Source organism: Pithys albifrons, chromosome 25, assembly GCF_047495875.1.
Source record: "Pithys albifrons albifrons isolate INPA30051 chromosome 25, PitAlb_v1, whole genome shotgun sequence".
NCBI lineage: Eukaryota > Metazoa > Chordata > Aves > Passeriformes > Thamnophilidae > Pithys > Pithys albifrons.
The window spans coordinates 5,916,579-5,931,393 of NC_092482.1; the positions used below are offsets into that span (position 1 = coordinate 5,916,579).

General features: G+C 60.4%; 1 protein-coding gene across 2 annotated transcripts in view; it reads left to right on the forward strand.

Annotated features, from left to right (window-relative positions):
• Nucleotides 1-10,638: 10,638 nt before the first annotated feature.
• The window catches only part of NSF (N-ethylmaleimide sensitive factor, vesicle fusing ATPase), an 81,467-nt gene continuing 77,290 nt past the window's right edge, over nucleotides 10,639-14,815 (forward strand). For both annotated transcript variants that reach the window (XM_071577445.1, XM_071577444.1), the window contains exon 1: nucleotides 10,639-10,712. In XM_071577445.1, coding sequence (XP_071433546.1) covers nucleotides 10,701-10,712 — 12 coding nt within the window. In that variant the 5' untranslated portion in view covers nucleotides 10,639-10,700. The remainder of the gene's footprint in view (nucleotides 10,713-14,815) is intronic.

The following is a 14,815-nucleotide window of genomic DNA, read 5'->3' on the forward strand; positions in this document are numbered from 1 at the left end:
CCCTCCCGCCCAATCAGCGGCCGCGCCGCCGCCTCGCACCCCTCCCTCCTCCCCCCGCCGCCCAACGTGACCCGGCCCCGAGCGCCACGCGGCACAGCCGCCGGCCGAGGCGGGAGGACACGGCCGCGATTGGCCGCGCCCGCCGCCGTGCAGCCAATGGAGGAACGGCTCGTTGCGCCCCCCGCCAATGAACGGCCGCGGAGCTGCAGCTTGCCCGGAGACAGCGGGGGAGGCGGGGGGGGGGGGGAGCAGGGCGGAGGGGGGCGGGTAGTGAGGGGGGAATGGCTGAGGGGTGGGATAGCCCCGAGGGGTGGGATAGCCCCGAGGGGTGGGATAGCCCCGAGGGGTGGGATATTCCTGAGGGGTGGGATAGCCCCGAGGGGTGGGATAGCCCCGAGGGGTGGGAATTCCTGAGGGGTGGGATAGCCCCGAGGGGTGGGATAGCCCCGAGGGGTGGGATATTCCTGAGGGGTGGGAATGGCTGAGGGGTGGGATAGCCCCGAGGGGCGGGAATTCCTGAGGTGTGGGATAGCCCCGAGGGGTGGGATAGCCCCGAGGGGTGGGATAGCCCTGAGGGGCGGGATAGCCCTGAGGGGTGGGAATTCCTGAGGGGTGGGATAGCCCCGAGGGGTGGGATAGCCCTGAGGGGTGGGAATGGCTGAGGGGTGGGATAGCCCCGAGGGGCGGGAATTCCTGAGGGGCAGGAACTGCTGAGGGGTGGGATAGCCCTGAGGGGTGGGAATGGCTGAGGGGTGGGATAGCCCTGAGGGGTGGGAATTCCTGAGGGACCTGAGGGGTGGGAAATCCTAAGGGATGAGATATCCCTGAGGGGTGGGAATTGCTGAGGGATGGGATATCCCCCAGAGCTGTGGGATAATCCTGAGGGATGGAACCCCTGAGGGATGGAAGGACTTGAGGCACAGGACCCCTGAGAGCCTTGTTGGGGGAAATGGGGCCTGTGGCACTGCTGGGGCCTGTCACTGCCAGGCCATGGCACCTCCCAGGCCATGGCACCTCCCAGGCCATGGCACCCATCTGGACTTTGTCATTCCCCTGGATTCTGTCACTGCCCTGGCCCTGTCACTGCCCTGGCCCTGTCACTGCCCTGGCCCTGTCACTGCTCTGGCCATGTCACCCTGCCCAGACCACCTCCCTCACCCAGACACCATGACATGAGCCCCTAGATCATGTCACCCACCATGGGCTTTGTCACACCACCCCACACCCCGTCACCCCACACCCCGTCACCCCACACCCCCACACCCCGTCACCCCACACCCCATCACCCCACACCCCGTCACCCTCACACCCCCACACCCCATCACCGTCACCCCACACCCCCTCACCCCACACCCCGTCACCCCCACACCCCGTCACCCCCACACCCCATCACCCCCACACCCCACACCCCGTCACCCCACACCCCCACACCCTGTCACCCCCACACCCCACACCCCATCACCCCACACCCCGTCACCCCCACACCCTGTCACCCCACACCCCGTCACCCCACACCCCGTCACCCCCACACCCCGTCACCCCCACACCCCGTCATCCCACACCCCGTCACCCCACACCCCCGCACCCCACACCCCGTCACCCCCACACCCCACACCCCGTCATCCCACACCCCGTCACCCCACACCCCGTCACCCCACACACCATCACCCCACACCCCCACACCCCGTCACCCCACACCTCACACCCCACACCCCATCACCCCGCACCCCCTCACCCCACACCCCGTCACCCCCACACCCCGTCACCCCCACACCCCGTCACCCCACACCCCATCACCCCACACCCCCACACCCCGTCACCCCACACCTCACACCCCACACCCCATCACCCCGCACCCCCTCACCCCACACCCCGTCACCCCCACACCCCGTCACCCCACACCTCACACCCCACACCCCATCACCCCGCACCCCCTCACCCCACACCCCGTCACCCCACACCTCACACCCCACACCCCGTCACCCCGCACCCCCTCACCCCACACCCCGTCACCCCCACACCCCGTCACCCCACACCCCCGCACCCCACACCCCGTCACCCCACACCCCGTCACCCCCGCACCCCGTCACCCCCACACCCCGTCACCCCCGCACCCCACACCCCCGCACCCCACACCCCGTCACCCCACACCCCGTCACCCCCACACCCCGTCACCCCCACACCCCGTCACCCCCGCACCCCACACCCCGTCACCCCACACCCCGTCACCCCCACACCCCGTCACCCCGCACCCCCTCACCCCCACACCCCCTCACCCCACACCCCGTCACCCCCACACCCCCTCACCCCCACACCCCACACCCTGTCACCCCCACACCCCCTCACCCCCACACTCCACACCCCGTCACCCCTGCACCCCGTCACCCCACACCCCGTCACCCCCACACCCCCTCACCCCCACACCCCACACCCCGTCACCCCACACCCCGTCACCCCGTCACCCTGTCACCCTGTCACCCCCACACCCCCTCACCCCACACCCCGTCACCCCCACACCCCCTCACCCCCACACCCCACACCCCGTCACCCCTGCACCCCGTCACCCCACACCCCGTCACCCCCACACCCCCTCACCCCCACACCCCACACCCCGTCACCCCTGCACCCCGTCACCCCACACCCCGTCACCCCCACACCCCCTCACCCCCACACCCCACACCCCGTCACCCCACACCCCGTCACCCCCACACCCCCTCACTCCCACACCCCACACCCCGTCACCCCACACCCCGTCACCCCACACCCCGTCACCCCGTCACCCCACACCCCGTCACCCCCACACCCCACACTCCGTCACCCCACACCCCACACCCCGTCACCCCCACACCCCACACCCCGTCACCCCACACCCTGTCACGCCGGTGCTTGGGCTGTGTGGCTGTGAATGCCCGGCGTGTCCTTTGGTTGGGGTCCCTCCTCAGAGGCACCAGCTCGAGCCGTGATTTGGTTATTTAGTTGTTGCACCGTGATTAAATTATTTGAAGCATCAGGATATCTGAGGTTCTGCTCTGGGAAACCTGGGGTGGAGCTGGTTGGGAGCCTGGTCTGGCTGTGTGAGTGTGGGCGGGAGGAGCAGCTCTGAAGGCGCCTCTGTCCCAGCTCTTGTGGTGCCCCAGGACCTTCCAGAGTGGCTCCTGAACTGCCACACAGGGATGTTTCCTCAACAGCCCTGCCCCGGCCCCAGCAGTCACCAAGTGTTCTCAGTATCTGCCATGGGAGCCAGAATCATGGAATCAGCTGGGTTGGAAGAGACCTCTGAGATCATCAAGTCCAACCCTTGATCCAACCCCACTGTGATCACCAGATCATGGCACTCAGTGCCACGGCCAAGCTCAGCTGAAAAACCTCCAGGAATGGGGAATCCACCCCCTCTCTGGGCAGCCCATTCCAATCCCTGAGCACTCTCTCTGCAAAGAATTTCTTTCTCATCTCCAACTCCAATTTCCCCTGGCAGAGCTTGAGCCCATCGTGCCCCCTTGTCCTATTGCTGAGTGCCTGGGAGAAGAGACCAATCCCCACCTGGCCAGAACTTCCCTTCAGGCAGTTCCAGACAGTGCTGAGCCTCCTCTTCTCCAGGCTGAACACCCCCAGCTCCCTCAGCCTCTCCCCACAGTACTTGTGCTCCAGTCCCTTCTCCAGCCTCGTTGCTCTTCTCTTCTCAGTTGGGTTGGAAGAGACCTCTGAGATCACCAAGTCCAACCCTTGATCCAACCCCATTGTGATCACCAGCCCAGGGCACAGAGTGCCCTGGGCTGGTGATCACAATGGGGTTGGATCAAGACATGTTGGATTCTCTGTCCCTGGACGTGTTTAAGAGGAGACTCAGTGCCACATCCAGTCCCTTCTCCAGCCTCGTTGCTCTTCTCTGGCCCCGCTCCAGCCCCTCAATCTCTTTCCTCAACTGAGGGGCCCAGAACTGAACACAACACTCAAGGTGTGGCCTCCCCAAGGCAGAGTCCAGGGGAAGGGTCACTGCCCTGGGCCTGCTGGCCACGCTAGTTTGGATCCAGGCCAGGATCCCCTTGGCCTTCTTGGCCACCTGGGCACACTGGTGGCTCCTGTTGAGCTTCCTGTCCCTCAGTCCCCCCAGGTCCCTCTGCCTGGCTGCTCTCCAGCCACTCTGTGCCCAGCCTGGAGCGCTGCAGGGCTTGGGGTGGCCAAAGGGCAGGACCTGCACTTGGCCTTGTTGAACTCCATCCCATTGCAATCAGCCCATCTCTCCAGTCTCTCCAGATCCCTCTGCAGAGCCCTCCTGCCTTCCAGCAGCTCGACACTCCCTCCCAGCTTGGTGTCAGCAGCAAATTTGCTGCTGAAGGACTCAATCCCCTCATCTAAATCATCAATAAAGGTGTTAAACAGGACTGGACCCAACACTGACCCCTGGGGACACCACTGGTGACCAGCTGGATGCAGCTCCATTCACCAGCACTCTCTGGGCCTGGCCCTCCAGCTCCTGACTCAGCAGAGGGTACACCTGTCCAGGCCATGGGCTACCAGCTTTTCCAGGAGTATATTATGGGAGACGGTGTCAAAGCCCTTGCTGAAGTCCAGACAGAGACACCCACCCACAGCCTTCCCCTCATCCACCAGGTGGGTCACCTGATCATAAAAGTAGATCAGGTTGCTCAGACAGGACCTGCCCCTCCCAAACCCATGCTGGCTGGGTCTGATCCCTTGCCCACCCTGAAGGTGCTGTGTGATTGCACTCAGGATGATCTTCTCCATAATCCTGCCAGGCACTGAGGTCAGGCTGACAGGCCTGGAGTTGCCAGGGTCCTGCTTGCAGCCCTTTTTGTGGATTGGGGTGACATTCACCAACTTCCAATCATCTGGGACCTCCCCAGAGAGCCAGGACTGTTGGAAGATGATGGAGAGTGGCTTGACAAGCTCTTCTGCCAGCTCCTTCATCACCCTGGGATGGATCCCATCTGGTCCCATAGACTTGTGAGGATCCAGCTGGCTCAGTAAATCACTAACTGTATCCTCCTGGAATTTAGGGGGGTTATTCAGCCTCTTGTCATTGTCCATCACCTCCAAAGGCCAGCTGTCCAAAGAGCCACCTGTCTTGCTGGTGAAAACTGAAGCAAAGTAGGTGTTAAGTACTGCAGCTTTCTCCTCCTCCTGATTAAATGTGTTCCCCTCGAGTCCAACAGAGAACGGAGGTTTTCCTTGCCCCTCCTTTTGTTATTAATGTATTTATAGAAGAGCTTTTTGTTGTCCCTAACAGAAGTAGCCAAATTGATTTCATATTGCACTTTTGCCCATCTAATGACCTAAGTCCCTAAACTCTTCATGAGTACCCAGTCCTTTCTTCAACAGTCGGTAAGCTCTCCTTTTATCCTTGATTTCCTTCAGAACCTCCCTGTTCAAACAAGCTGGTCATCTTCCCTTCTGGCTGGTATTTTGGCACACTGGGACAGCCTGTTCCTGTGCACTCAAGACTTCCTTCTTGAAGGACATCCATCCCTCCTGTACCCCCTTATTTTCAAGAGTTGTTTCCCAGGGTACTCTCTGGACCAGACTTCTGAATAGGCCGAAATCTGCCCTCCGGAAATCCAGAGTAGAGGTTTTATTGATGGCCCTCCTTGCATCCCTGAGTATTGAAAACTCTATTACTTCATGGTCACTGTGCCCAGACAGCCTCAGACTACAACATCTCCCACCAGCCCCTCTCTGTTGGTAAACAGTAGGTCTAGGGGGGCCTTACCCCTGGTAGGCTCATTTACCAGCTGATGAAGGAAATTGTCCTCTACACACTCCAGGAACCTCCTAGACTGCCTCTTCTCTGCAGTGCTGAGCTCCCAGCAGATATCTGGCAGGTTAAAGTCACCCACAAGAACAAGGGCTGGAGATTTTGAGACATCTGCCAGCTGCTTGTAGAGTAATTCATCCCCTTCATCACCCTGGTTGGGTGGCCTATAACAGACTCCCACAAGGGTGTCAGCCTTGTTGGCCTTCCCCCTGATTCTGGTCCACAGGCACTCAACCTTATTGTTAATGACCTCAAGTTCTACAGTCAAGAGGCTCTCTAATATAGAGAGGCCCCCTCCAGCAGTGACAGAGCCATCCCTGTGTGCCCCACAGGGGACCCCCAGAGCCCCAGGGCTGGGAGAGAAGCCCCAGGGAAGATGAGATGGTGGCAGAGGGAGCCAGGAGAGGCAAGGGGGGCTCTGTGTCACATCCTTCTTTCCTTAGACCTCTCATCATTGCTGCTGGGTCAGATGCTCTGCCAAGCACATGAATATCTCTGCTCTTATTGAAAAGGACAGAGGAAAACCCAAAAACCCTGAAGCCAAACCCTACTTGTTTTGTCTTCTCAAGTTATTTTGGTTTGCACTCCTCAAGCTGTTTTTATGGTCTCTGGGGACAGCATGTTTGCTGCCACCCCTGTCTGGGCTGCCCCAGGCAGTGCGTGACCCCAGGCAGATGTTATTTTATGAGTTGGGGTCTTTTGTGCTGTGATACATCTCTCACTTTGTCAGTGTGTGCTCCCAGCCCACGGGACCACGGGGAGAGCAGGGGGATGAGCCTGTGGGGTCAGGTCTGCCCAGCCCCTTCCTAAGCCCACCCAGGCACTCCAGACACAGGTGATGTGCCCGCTGGAAGCCCAGGGATTCACTGCAGGAGGGAAGGTCTTGGTTCCACAGTGTGTGCCAGCCCTCGGCTCCATTCCTTGCTGCCTGTCCCTGGGGGTAGGGATTTGGGCTGTGGGGCAGGACTGGGGGCATGTGGGGCAGGACTGGGGGCATGTGGGGCAGGACTGGGGGCATGTGGGGCAGGGATTTGGAGCTGTGGGGCAGGACTGAGGGGATGTGGGGCAGGACTGGGGGCATGTGGGGCAGGGATTTGAGGATGTGGGGCAGGGATTTGGGACTGTGGGGCAGGACTGGGGGGATGTGGGGCAGGACTGGGGGTATGTGGGGCCGGGATTTGGAGATGTGGGGCAGGACTGGGGGGATGTGGGGCAGGGATTTGAGGATGTGGGGCAGGGATTTGGGACTGTGGGGCAGGACTGGGGGGATGTGGGGCAGGACTGGGGGCATGTGGGGCAGGGATTTGGAGCTGTGGGGCAGGACTGGGGGGATGTGGGGCAGGGATTTGAGGATGTGGGGCAGGGATTTGGGACTGTGGGGCAGGACTGGGGGGATGTGGGGCAGGGATTTGGGGCTGTGGGGCAGGACTGGGGGGATGTGGGGCAGGGATTTGGAGCTGTGGGGCAGGACTGGGGGGATGTGGGGCAGGGATTTGGGGCTGGCCTTTGGGGCTGGCTCAGGAGCCAGAGGCACCTTTGTGCTTGGTTTGGGGAGCTTTACTTTGCTTTTCTCCCCCTTTTGAAGCAGTAGAACGTGGGTAGGCACAGCCACTGTGTCACTGTCCCTCTCAGCTATTTCCCTACAAATTCATATGCTCCATCTCTGGCATTTCTTGCTTCATGAGGTGTCTCTTCAAGGCCACACAGCTGAGATCTGTGAAGCTCAGAGCGCTGCAGCTCCCCTCCAAACCACACTGCTCAGCCCCAGCTCAGTGCTGGGGCAGCAGCACACACAGGACACAGTCCATGCACTGCTGGGTCAGCCACAGCAGGTTCAGGCACCCACCCCATTTCTGTGCCCCCCCAGGCCAGTGCTCCATGGCCCACTGCAATAACGTGCCCCCAGTGCCAGTTTTCCATGGACTTGGCATTGCCTTCTTGGTCACAGCTGCCTTGGTACCTGTTCAAGGCAGCAAACCAGCAGTTACAGCCCACATGAATATTTTATGCTGCTCCAGAGCCCTGGCAGGAGCTGCTGGCACAGGTTGCTGGTGCATCAAAGCTCCTGCAGTGACTCCCAGGCTGTTGGGCTTTGCCAATGAGCTTTGGGGCAGAGAATCTGCCACCTCCCCCCTCAGAGTCCAACCATGGAGCACCCCTGGGATTGCAGCCTCTGGCTGAACTCACACAGAGGGATGGGCACTGTGGACAAGCCATTTCCACCCCTCAGTGTCTCCACTATGACCTGCTGCTCCAGACTGAAGCTCTTTTTCAGCTGAATCCCAGGAGTGGGTCCCACATGGATCCACATCCCAAAGTCCTATGGGGAGAGGCTGAGGGAGCTGGGGGTGTTCAGCCTGGAGAAGAGGAGGCTCAGAGGTGACCTCAGCACTGTCTGGAACTGCCTGAAGGGAAGTTCTGGCCAGCTGGGGGTTGGTCTCTTCTCCCAGGCACTCAGCAATAGGACAAGGGGGCACGATGGGCTCAAGCTCTGCCAGGGGAAATTGAAGTTGGAGATGAGAAAGAAATTCTTTGCAGAGAGAGTGCTCAGGGATTGGAATGGGCTGCCCAGAGAGGGGGTGGATTCCCCATCCCTGGAGGTTTTTCAGCTGAGCTTGGCCGTGGCACTGAGTGCCATGATCTGGTAAAGGGACTGGAGTTGGACCAAGGGTTGGACTTGATGATCTCAGAGCTCTTTTCTACCTCAATCCATTCTGTGATTCTAAAGCCCAACTGTCAGTGCTGTCAGTGCTGTCAGTGCTCAGGCTGTGGCAGGAGCTGCAGGGAGCAGGTGACACACCCCAGTGTGGGGAGCCTCAGCTCTCCCAGCCAAGGAATGAGCAAATTCCAGGCTGTGGCACCTGGAATTACAGCTCTGGGCTGTCACTGGCTCTGGGGCTCACACACACCTGGAACTTTGGTCACAAATACAGGAACAGCCATTAGTGCCAGCCAGGTGCTGTTCAATGGAGAGTCCCCTCGGGAAAGCAGTTCAGCCACTGGATGTGCCATTGGAAGAGGCCATGACATCCTGTTTGCAGCTGCTGCCTCCTTGGAGCAGGAACAGAATTAGTCAGATTAAATCAAAACAGAATTAAATTTAAAGAAAAAATATTTAAAAGTTTTTATTAAAGTTATGCAATCATATATAGCTACAAAAATATATAACATATAATGTATTATATATGAGAAAATATATAAAATGTGTTAATGCTACTATTAATATAGTAACAACACACTGTTTAAATATTAAAAATAATGATTATTAAAAACTATGTAAAAATAATTAGAATTAAATGAAAACTAAAGAATTTAAGGAATTGCAGCAGGGGCTCCCTGGCAGTCTCAGCCTCGCACCGGGAGGCTTGGCCGGTCCTGCCACGGGATGGCACCGGGTCAGGCACCGGCTCAGGGACCGGGTCAGGGAGCGGCTCAGGCACCGGGTCAGGGACCGGGTCAGGGACCGGGTCAGGGACCGGGTCAGGGACCGGGTCAGGGAGCGGCTCAGGCACCGGGTCAGGGACCGGGTCAGGGACCGGGTCAGGCACCGGGTCAGGGACCGGGTCAGGGACCGGGTCAGGCACCGGGTCAGGCACCGGCTCAGGGAGCGGCTCAGGGACCGGCTCAGGGAGCGGCTCAGGGACCGGGAACAGGCTCTGGGAACAGGATGAGGACAAGGATCGGGCCAGCCCTACCGAGGCCCCTCCAGGGCACCATCCCCTCTCCGTTCTGGCACATCCCGTGTCCCATCCCGTGTTCCCTCCTGGTCCCATCCCGGGCACACCCCGTTTCCTATCCTGTTTGCCATGCCGGTCCCACCCCGTGTCCCATCCTGCTTCCATCCCCAGTCCCATCCCTGTCCCATCCTGCTTCCATCCCCAGTCCCATCCCTGTCCCATCTTGTGTCCCATCCCGGTTCCAGCCCGTGTCCATCCTGGTCCCATTCCTGGTCCAATTCCTGTCCCACCCCAATCCCTTTCCTGTCCCATCCCAATCCCATTCCCGTCCCACTCCGGTCCCATCCTGTGACCCTTCCTATTCCATCCCGTGTCCCATCCTGTCCCATCTCATGTCCCATTCCCGGTCCCATTCCCATCCTACCCCAATCCCTTTCCCATCCCATCCCCGTCCCATTCCCATCCCATCCCGTGTCCCATCCCGTCTCACTCCAATCCCATTCCCATTCCTGTCCCATCCTGTGTCCCATGCCCGGTCCCATTCCCACCCCACCCCACCCCAATCCCTTTCCCATCCCATCCCGGTTCCATCCCGGTCCCATTCCCATTCCCATCCTGTGTCCCATCCTGTCCCACCTCAGGCCCATTCCTGTCTCATCCCCGTCCCACTCCAACCCCATTCCTGTCCCATCCCGGTTCCATCCCGTGTCCCATCCTGGTCCCATTCCCGGTCTCATTCCATCCCACACCAATCCCATTCCCATTCCCGTCCCATCCCAATCCCATTCTCGTCTCATCCCGGTCCCATTCCTGTCCCATCCAGTCCCATTCCCATCCCATTCCCGTTCCATGTCCATTCCAGTCCCATTCCCATCCCATCCCGTCCCACCCCAATCCCATTCCCGTCCCATTCCCATCCCATCTCGCCCCGCCCCCTCGCGGGATCCCCGCAAACCCCCGTGCCCCGTCCCATTCCGCGGCCCCGCCCACCCCGCCCCGCTGACCAATCCCCGCCGCGCTCGCCTGACTGACAGGAAGACGCCCCGCCCCTCACCTCCAGCCCGGTGGGCGGGCCCTCCCAGGCGCGGGCGTCCCTGCCTTCTGTGAGTGGCAGGTCAGACAACCAATCGAAGACTGCGAACAGCGGAGGAGGCGTGGCCTCCCCCAGCCCCCGCCCCCCGCGCCGCGCGCCTGCGCCGCACCGCCCCCTGGCGGCCGCGGGACCGGGCGGTCAGCGCTGCGGCAGCAACATGGCGGCGCGGGTGAGTGTGAGGGAGTGAGAGAGGGGGTGAGTGTGGGTGTGTGAGTGAGTGTGAGTGTGAGTGTGGGTGTGGGTGTGTGAGTGAGTGTGAGTGTGAGTGTGAGTGTGGGTGTGTGAGTGAGTGTGAGTGGGAGTGGTAGTGTGGGTGTGGGTGTGCGTGTGCGGGCCGGCCGCGGGACCCCAGCCGGGACAGCCCGGGCCTCCCCCAGCCCCGCTGCCATTCGGCCCCGGGCGGCCCCCCGGGGGGGCTCTGTGGGCCCCGTGGGGCCGTGCAGGGGACTCGGGGGTGACCCCCTACCCGTGTGCCCCGGGGGTGGCCCTTTGGTGATGATGTGGCGTGTGGGACGGGGCTGTGGGTCCCTCAGGAGCCGGGGTGGTTCCCTCGGTGTGGGGCAGGGCTTTGGGACGGGGTTTTGAGACAGGGCTTTGGGAGGGGATTTGGGGGGACAGGGCTTTGGGGCGGGGCTTTGGGGCACGGCTTTGGGGTCCCGCAGGGGTGCTGTGAGGCCGGGTTGGTGCTATGGGGTGTGGGACAGGCCCGGGGGATCCCTCTGGGGCACAGAGAGTGCAGGGTGACCCCTCTGCCCGTGTTTAGCGGCCCCTGAGGCTGCCCTGAGGTTGCAGGGCAGGATTTAGGGTGTCCTGGGGGTGCTGTGAGAGCCGTGGGGACCCCTCGGGGCTGTGGGGTGAGTGTCTGGGGGCCCCCGGGGGTTGGGGTGAGCCCCTTCCTTAGGGGGTGTGGGGCACATCGTGGGGTGCCCTGAGGGTGCAGGGAAGCCCTGGTGGTCTCTCAGTGCCGCTGTCAGGATTTTGGGGTGCCCTGGGGCGCTGTGGGGTGTGCTGAGCCCTCTCCCTGAGGGGCAGGGAGCCCTAGGGATGCTGTGACAGCGGGGTGACCCCTTGGTGCTGTGGGATGTGGGGCAGGATTGTGGGATTCCCGAGGGGCTTCTCTGAGGCTGGGGTGTCCTTGTTCCCATGGGGACGGATTTTGGGGGCCCTAAGGGTGCTCTGAGGCCCTGGAGACCCCTTGGGGCCGTGGGACATGGGGAGATTTGCTCCTCTGCCCTGTGAGGACCAGCCAGGCACTGCTCTGGGATGTGGGGCCGTGTTGTGTGAAATCACCTTGAGGGCTGTGCAGTGATTTTATTCCATATTTATTTAAAAATTAAAAAATCTCTTATTGCTGATAGATCTCATCATCCTGAAAGGCCTTAAAATGTGAGGGAGCAGCTGTGTCTGTGAAGTCCCTTCCTGTGGTGCATCCCCTCTGGTTCAGTGTCCCTGTGCTGCAGGATGTGTTTGCATCACTGCCCTTTGCCAGGAGCTCAGTCATGCTTTGCTGGGTATCAGCCTGGGACAGTCACAGTTTTCATTCCTGCCAGCTGAAATCTTGTCTCTTGGCCAAATAATTCCGTGCTGGAAATCTCTGGGGTGGTTTTGCAGGTGTTTCTGTGCTGTTTGGGAGGGGTGAGAGGTCTGGCCCAGGGCCGTGTTGTGCATCACAGGTGCTCCATCCAGTGCCACTCTGGAATCTGCTGAGTAACTGGGCAAAGCCCCGTATTCTGTGGGCTGTCCCTGCTCCAGATTCCTCATCTCCTTTTCTTCCTTGCACCTTTTTTCTTTGTGTCACCCTTTGCACATGGGAAATGTGTGTACCTTGAGTGACTTTTTTTAGCCTCCTGTGGCCCCAGTGGGAGCCCAGGGCTCTGGTGAGATCATTTTACCCACACTGAGGGTGTTCTGAGGGTCCCTGAGGCCTGAGCCAGCCTGGCTGTGCTGGCCCTGCCTTGCCCCTGCTCCCCTGAGCCCTCCTGGCCGTGCTGTGTCACCAGAGTGTCATCGGTGTCACCCTCTCTGTGGCTGGTGAGTTTTTGTGTACTGAGTGCTGGGATTGGTGGCTGGGAACGTGGGAAGGAAGGAGAAGGCTCAGCCCCAACTTTTCCTGCTGCTGTGAGCCTTGGTGCTACTAAAATCCTGAAAAAGAACAGACCTGTATTTGGCCAGTTTGGAAGCCTGGTGGAGAAAAGAGGGATTTATGCAAATTTAAGGGAAAGATTGGGGTTCACCTGCCTCTTAATGTGGCAGTTTGGTGGGTGATGCTGTCCTTGGGTTACCAGGAAGCTTCTTCCCATTCAGAGTTTCCATGATTTGCCTACAAATGCAGTTGTTTGACAACTATGGGGTTATTCAGCGCTCTGGAGGGGGTTCTGAGGCCGAGTGTTCATCTCATTCTCTGGGCTGGATCCAGCCCTTTGGGCTGCTGGAGGCTGTGGAGAGTTCCCAGAGGAGCTGCCCACTCTTCCGGCTGGCCCTGGCAGGGCTGGGTAGTCAGAGAGAGCAGACACTCCATCTGTGCCCCTGGATCCGTGAGATCCCCGGCAGTGCCCCTGGATCCGTGAGATCCCCGGGCTGTGCCTCTGGATCCGTGAGATCCCCGGCAGTGCCCCTGGATCCGTGAGATCCCTGGCTGTGCCCCTGGATCCGTGAGATCCCTGGGCTGTGCCCCTGGATCCGTGAGATCCCCGGCCGTGCCCCTGGATCCGTGAGATCCCTGGTCTGTGCCCCTGGATCCGTGAGATCCCTGGCTGTGCCCCTGGATCCGTGAGATCCCTGGCTGTGCCCCTGGATCCGTGAGATCCCCGGCCATGCCCCTGGATCCGTGAGATCCCTGGTCTGTGCCCCTGGATCCGTGAGATCCCTGGGCTGTGCCCCTGGATCCGTGAGATCCCCGGCCGTGCCCCTGGATCCGTGAGATCCCTGGGCTGTGCCCCTGGATCTGTGAGATCCTCGACTGTGCCCCTGGATCCGTGAGATCCCGGGCTGTGCCCCTGGATCCGTGAGATCCCCGGCCGTGCCCCTGGATCCGTGAGATCCCTGGGCTGTGCCCCTGGATCCGTGAGATCCCTGGCTGTGCCCCTGGATCCGTGAGATCCCTGGGCTGTGCCCCTGGATCCGTGAGATCCCTGGGCTGTGCCCCTGGATCCATGTGAGATCCCTGGCTGTGCCCCTGGATCCGTGAGATCCCTGGGCTGTGCCCCTGGATCTGTGAGATCCCCGGCCGTGCCCCTGGATCCGTGAGATCCCTGGGCTGTGCCCCTGGATCTGTGAGATCCTCGACTGTGCCCCTGGATCCGTGAGATCCCTGGCTGTGCCCCTGGATCCGTGAGATCCCTGGGCTGTGCCCCTGGATCCGTGAGATCCCTGGGCTGTGCCCCTGGATCTGTGAGATCCCCGGGCTGTGCCTCTGGATCCGTGAGATCCCTGGGCTGTGCCCCTGGATCCGTGAGATCCCTGGCTGTGCCCCTGGATCCATGAGATCCCTGGGCTGTGCCCCTGGATCCGTGAGATCCCTGGCTGTGCCCCTGGATCCATGAGATCCCCGGGCTGTGCCTCTGGATCCGTGTGAGATCCCTGGGCTGGGAACAGGGATCCGTGAGATCCCCGGGCTGGGAACAGGGATCCGTGAGATCCCTGGCTGTGCCCCTGGATCCGTGAGATCCCCGGGCTGGGAACAGGGATCCGTGGGTGGGAGGGTGGGGGTGTGTGACATCCCTGGGCACGGCAGGTGAAGCTGCTGCTGGAACCCTGGTGCTGTTCTGTGGTGAGCATTTTAACAGGTGCTTAACCCTGGCCGATGGGAAGAGGAGCTTCAGTGACTCCTCCTGCCCTGAAAATCTGTCCTGCGGCTGATTTAGAGCTTAATCTCTTCTGTTGGACTGGTGTGATTTGATTTGTGCCTGCACTTCACAGGCAGGAATGAATGACTTTCCTGATGTACAGGAGACAAAATATTTAAACCTCCAATAACATTTGGAGTAATTTAGGGGAATGATAAGCCAAATGTGATTAATTGTGTGGTGCTGTTTCAGGTGTGTTACTCTGCTCCCCTAATTGCACTGGGTTTCTCCACAGCAAGGAAGAGATGGTGATTAGCAGTGATTGAAGTTTACAGGAAAAACAGTTTATGATGATTAGAAATAATGGCTGTTTCTGTAATAGTTGGTTCTGTGTGTCTCTGCATGGGAGTCATTAGGCACAGAGGCAGAGCAGGGAGGTTTGCCAGGCCCCAGCCAGAGCCTGCTCCGGAGGGGGAACACAGGGAAC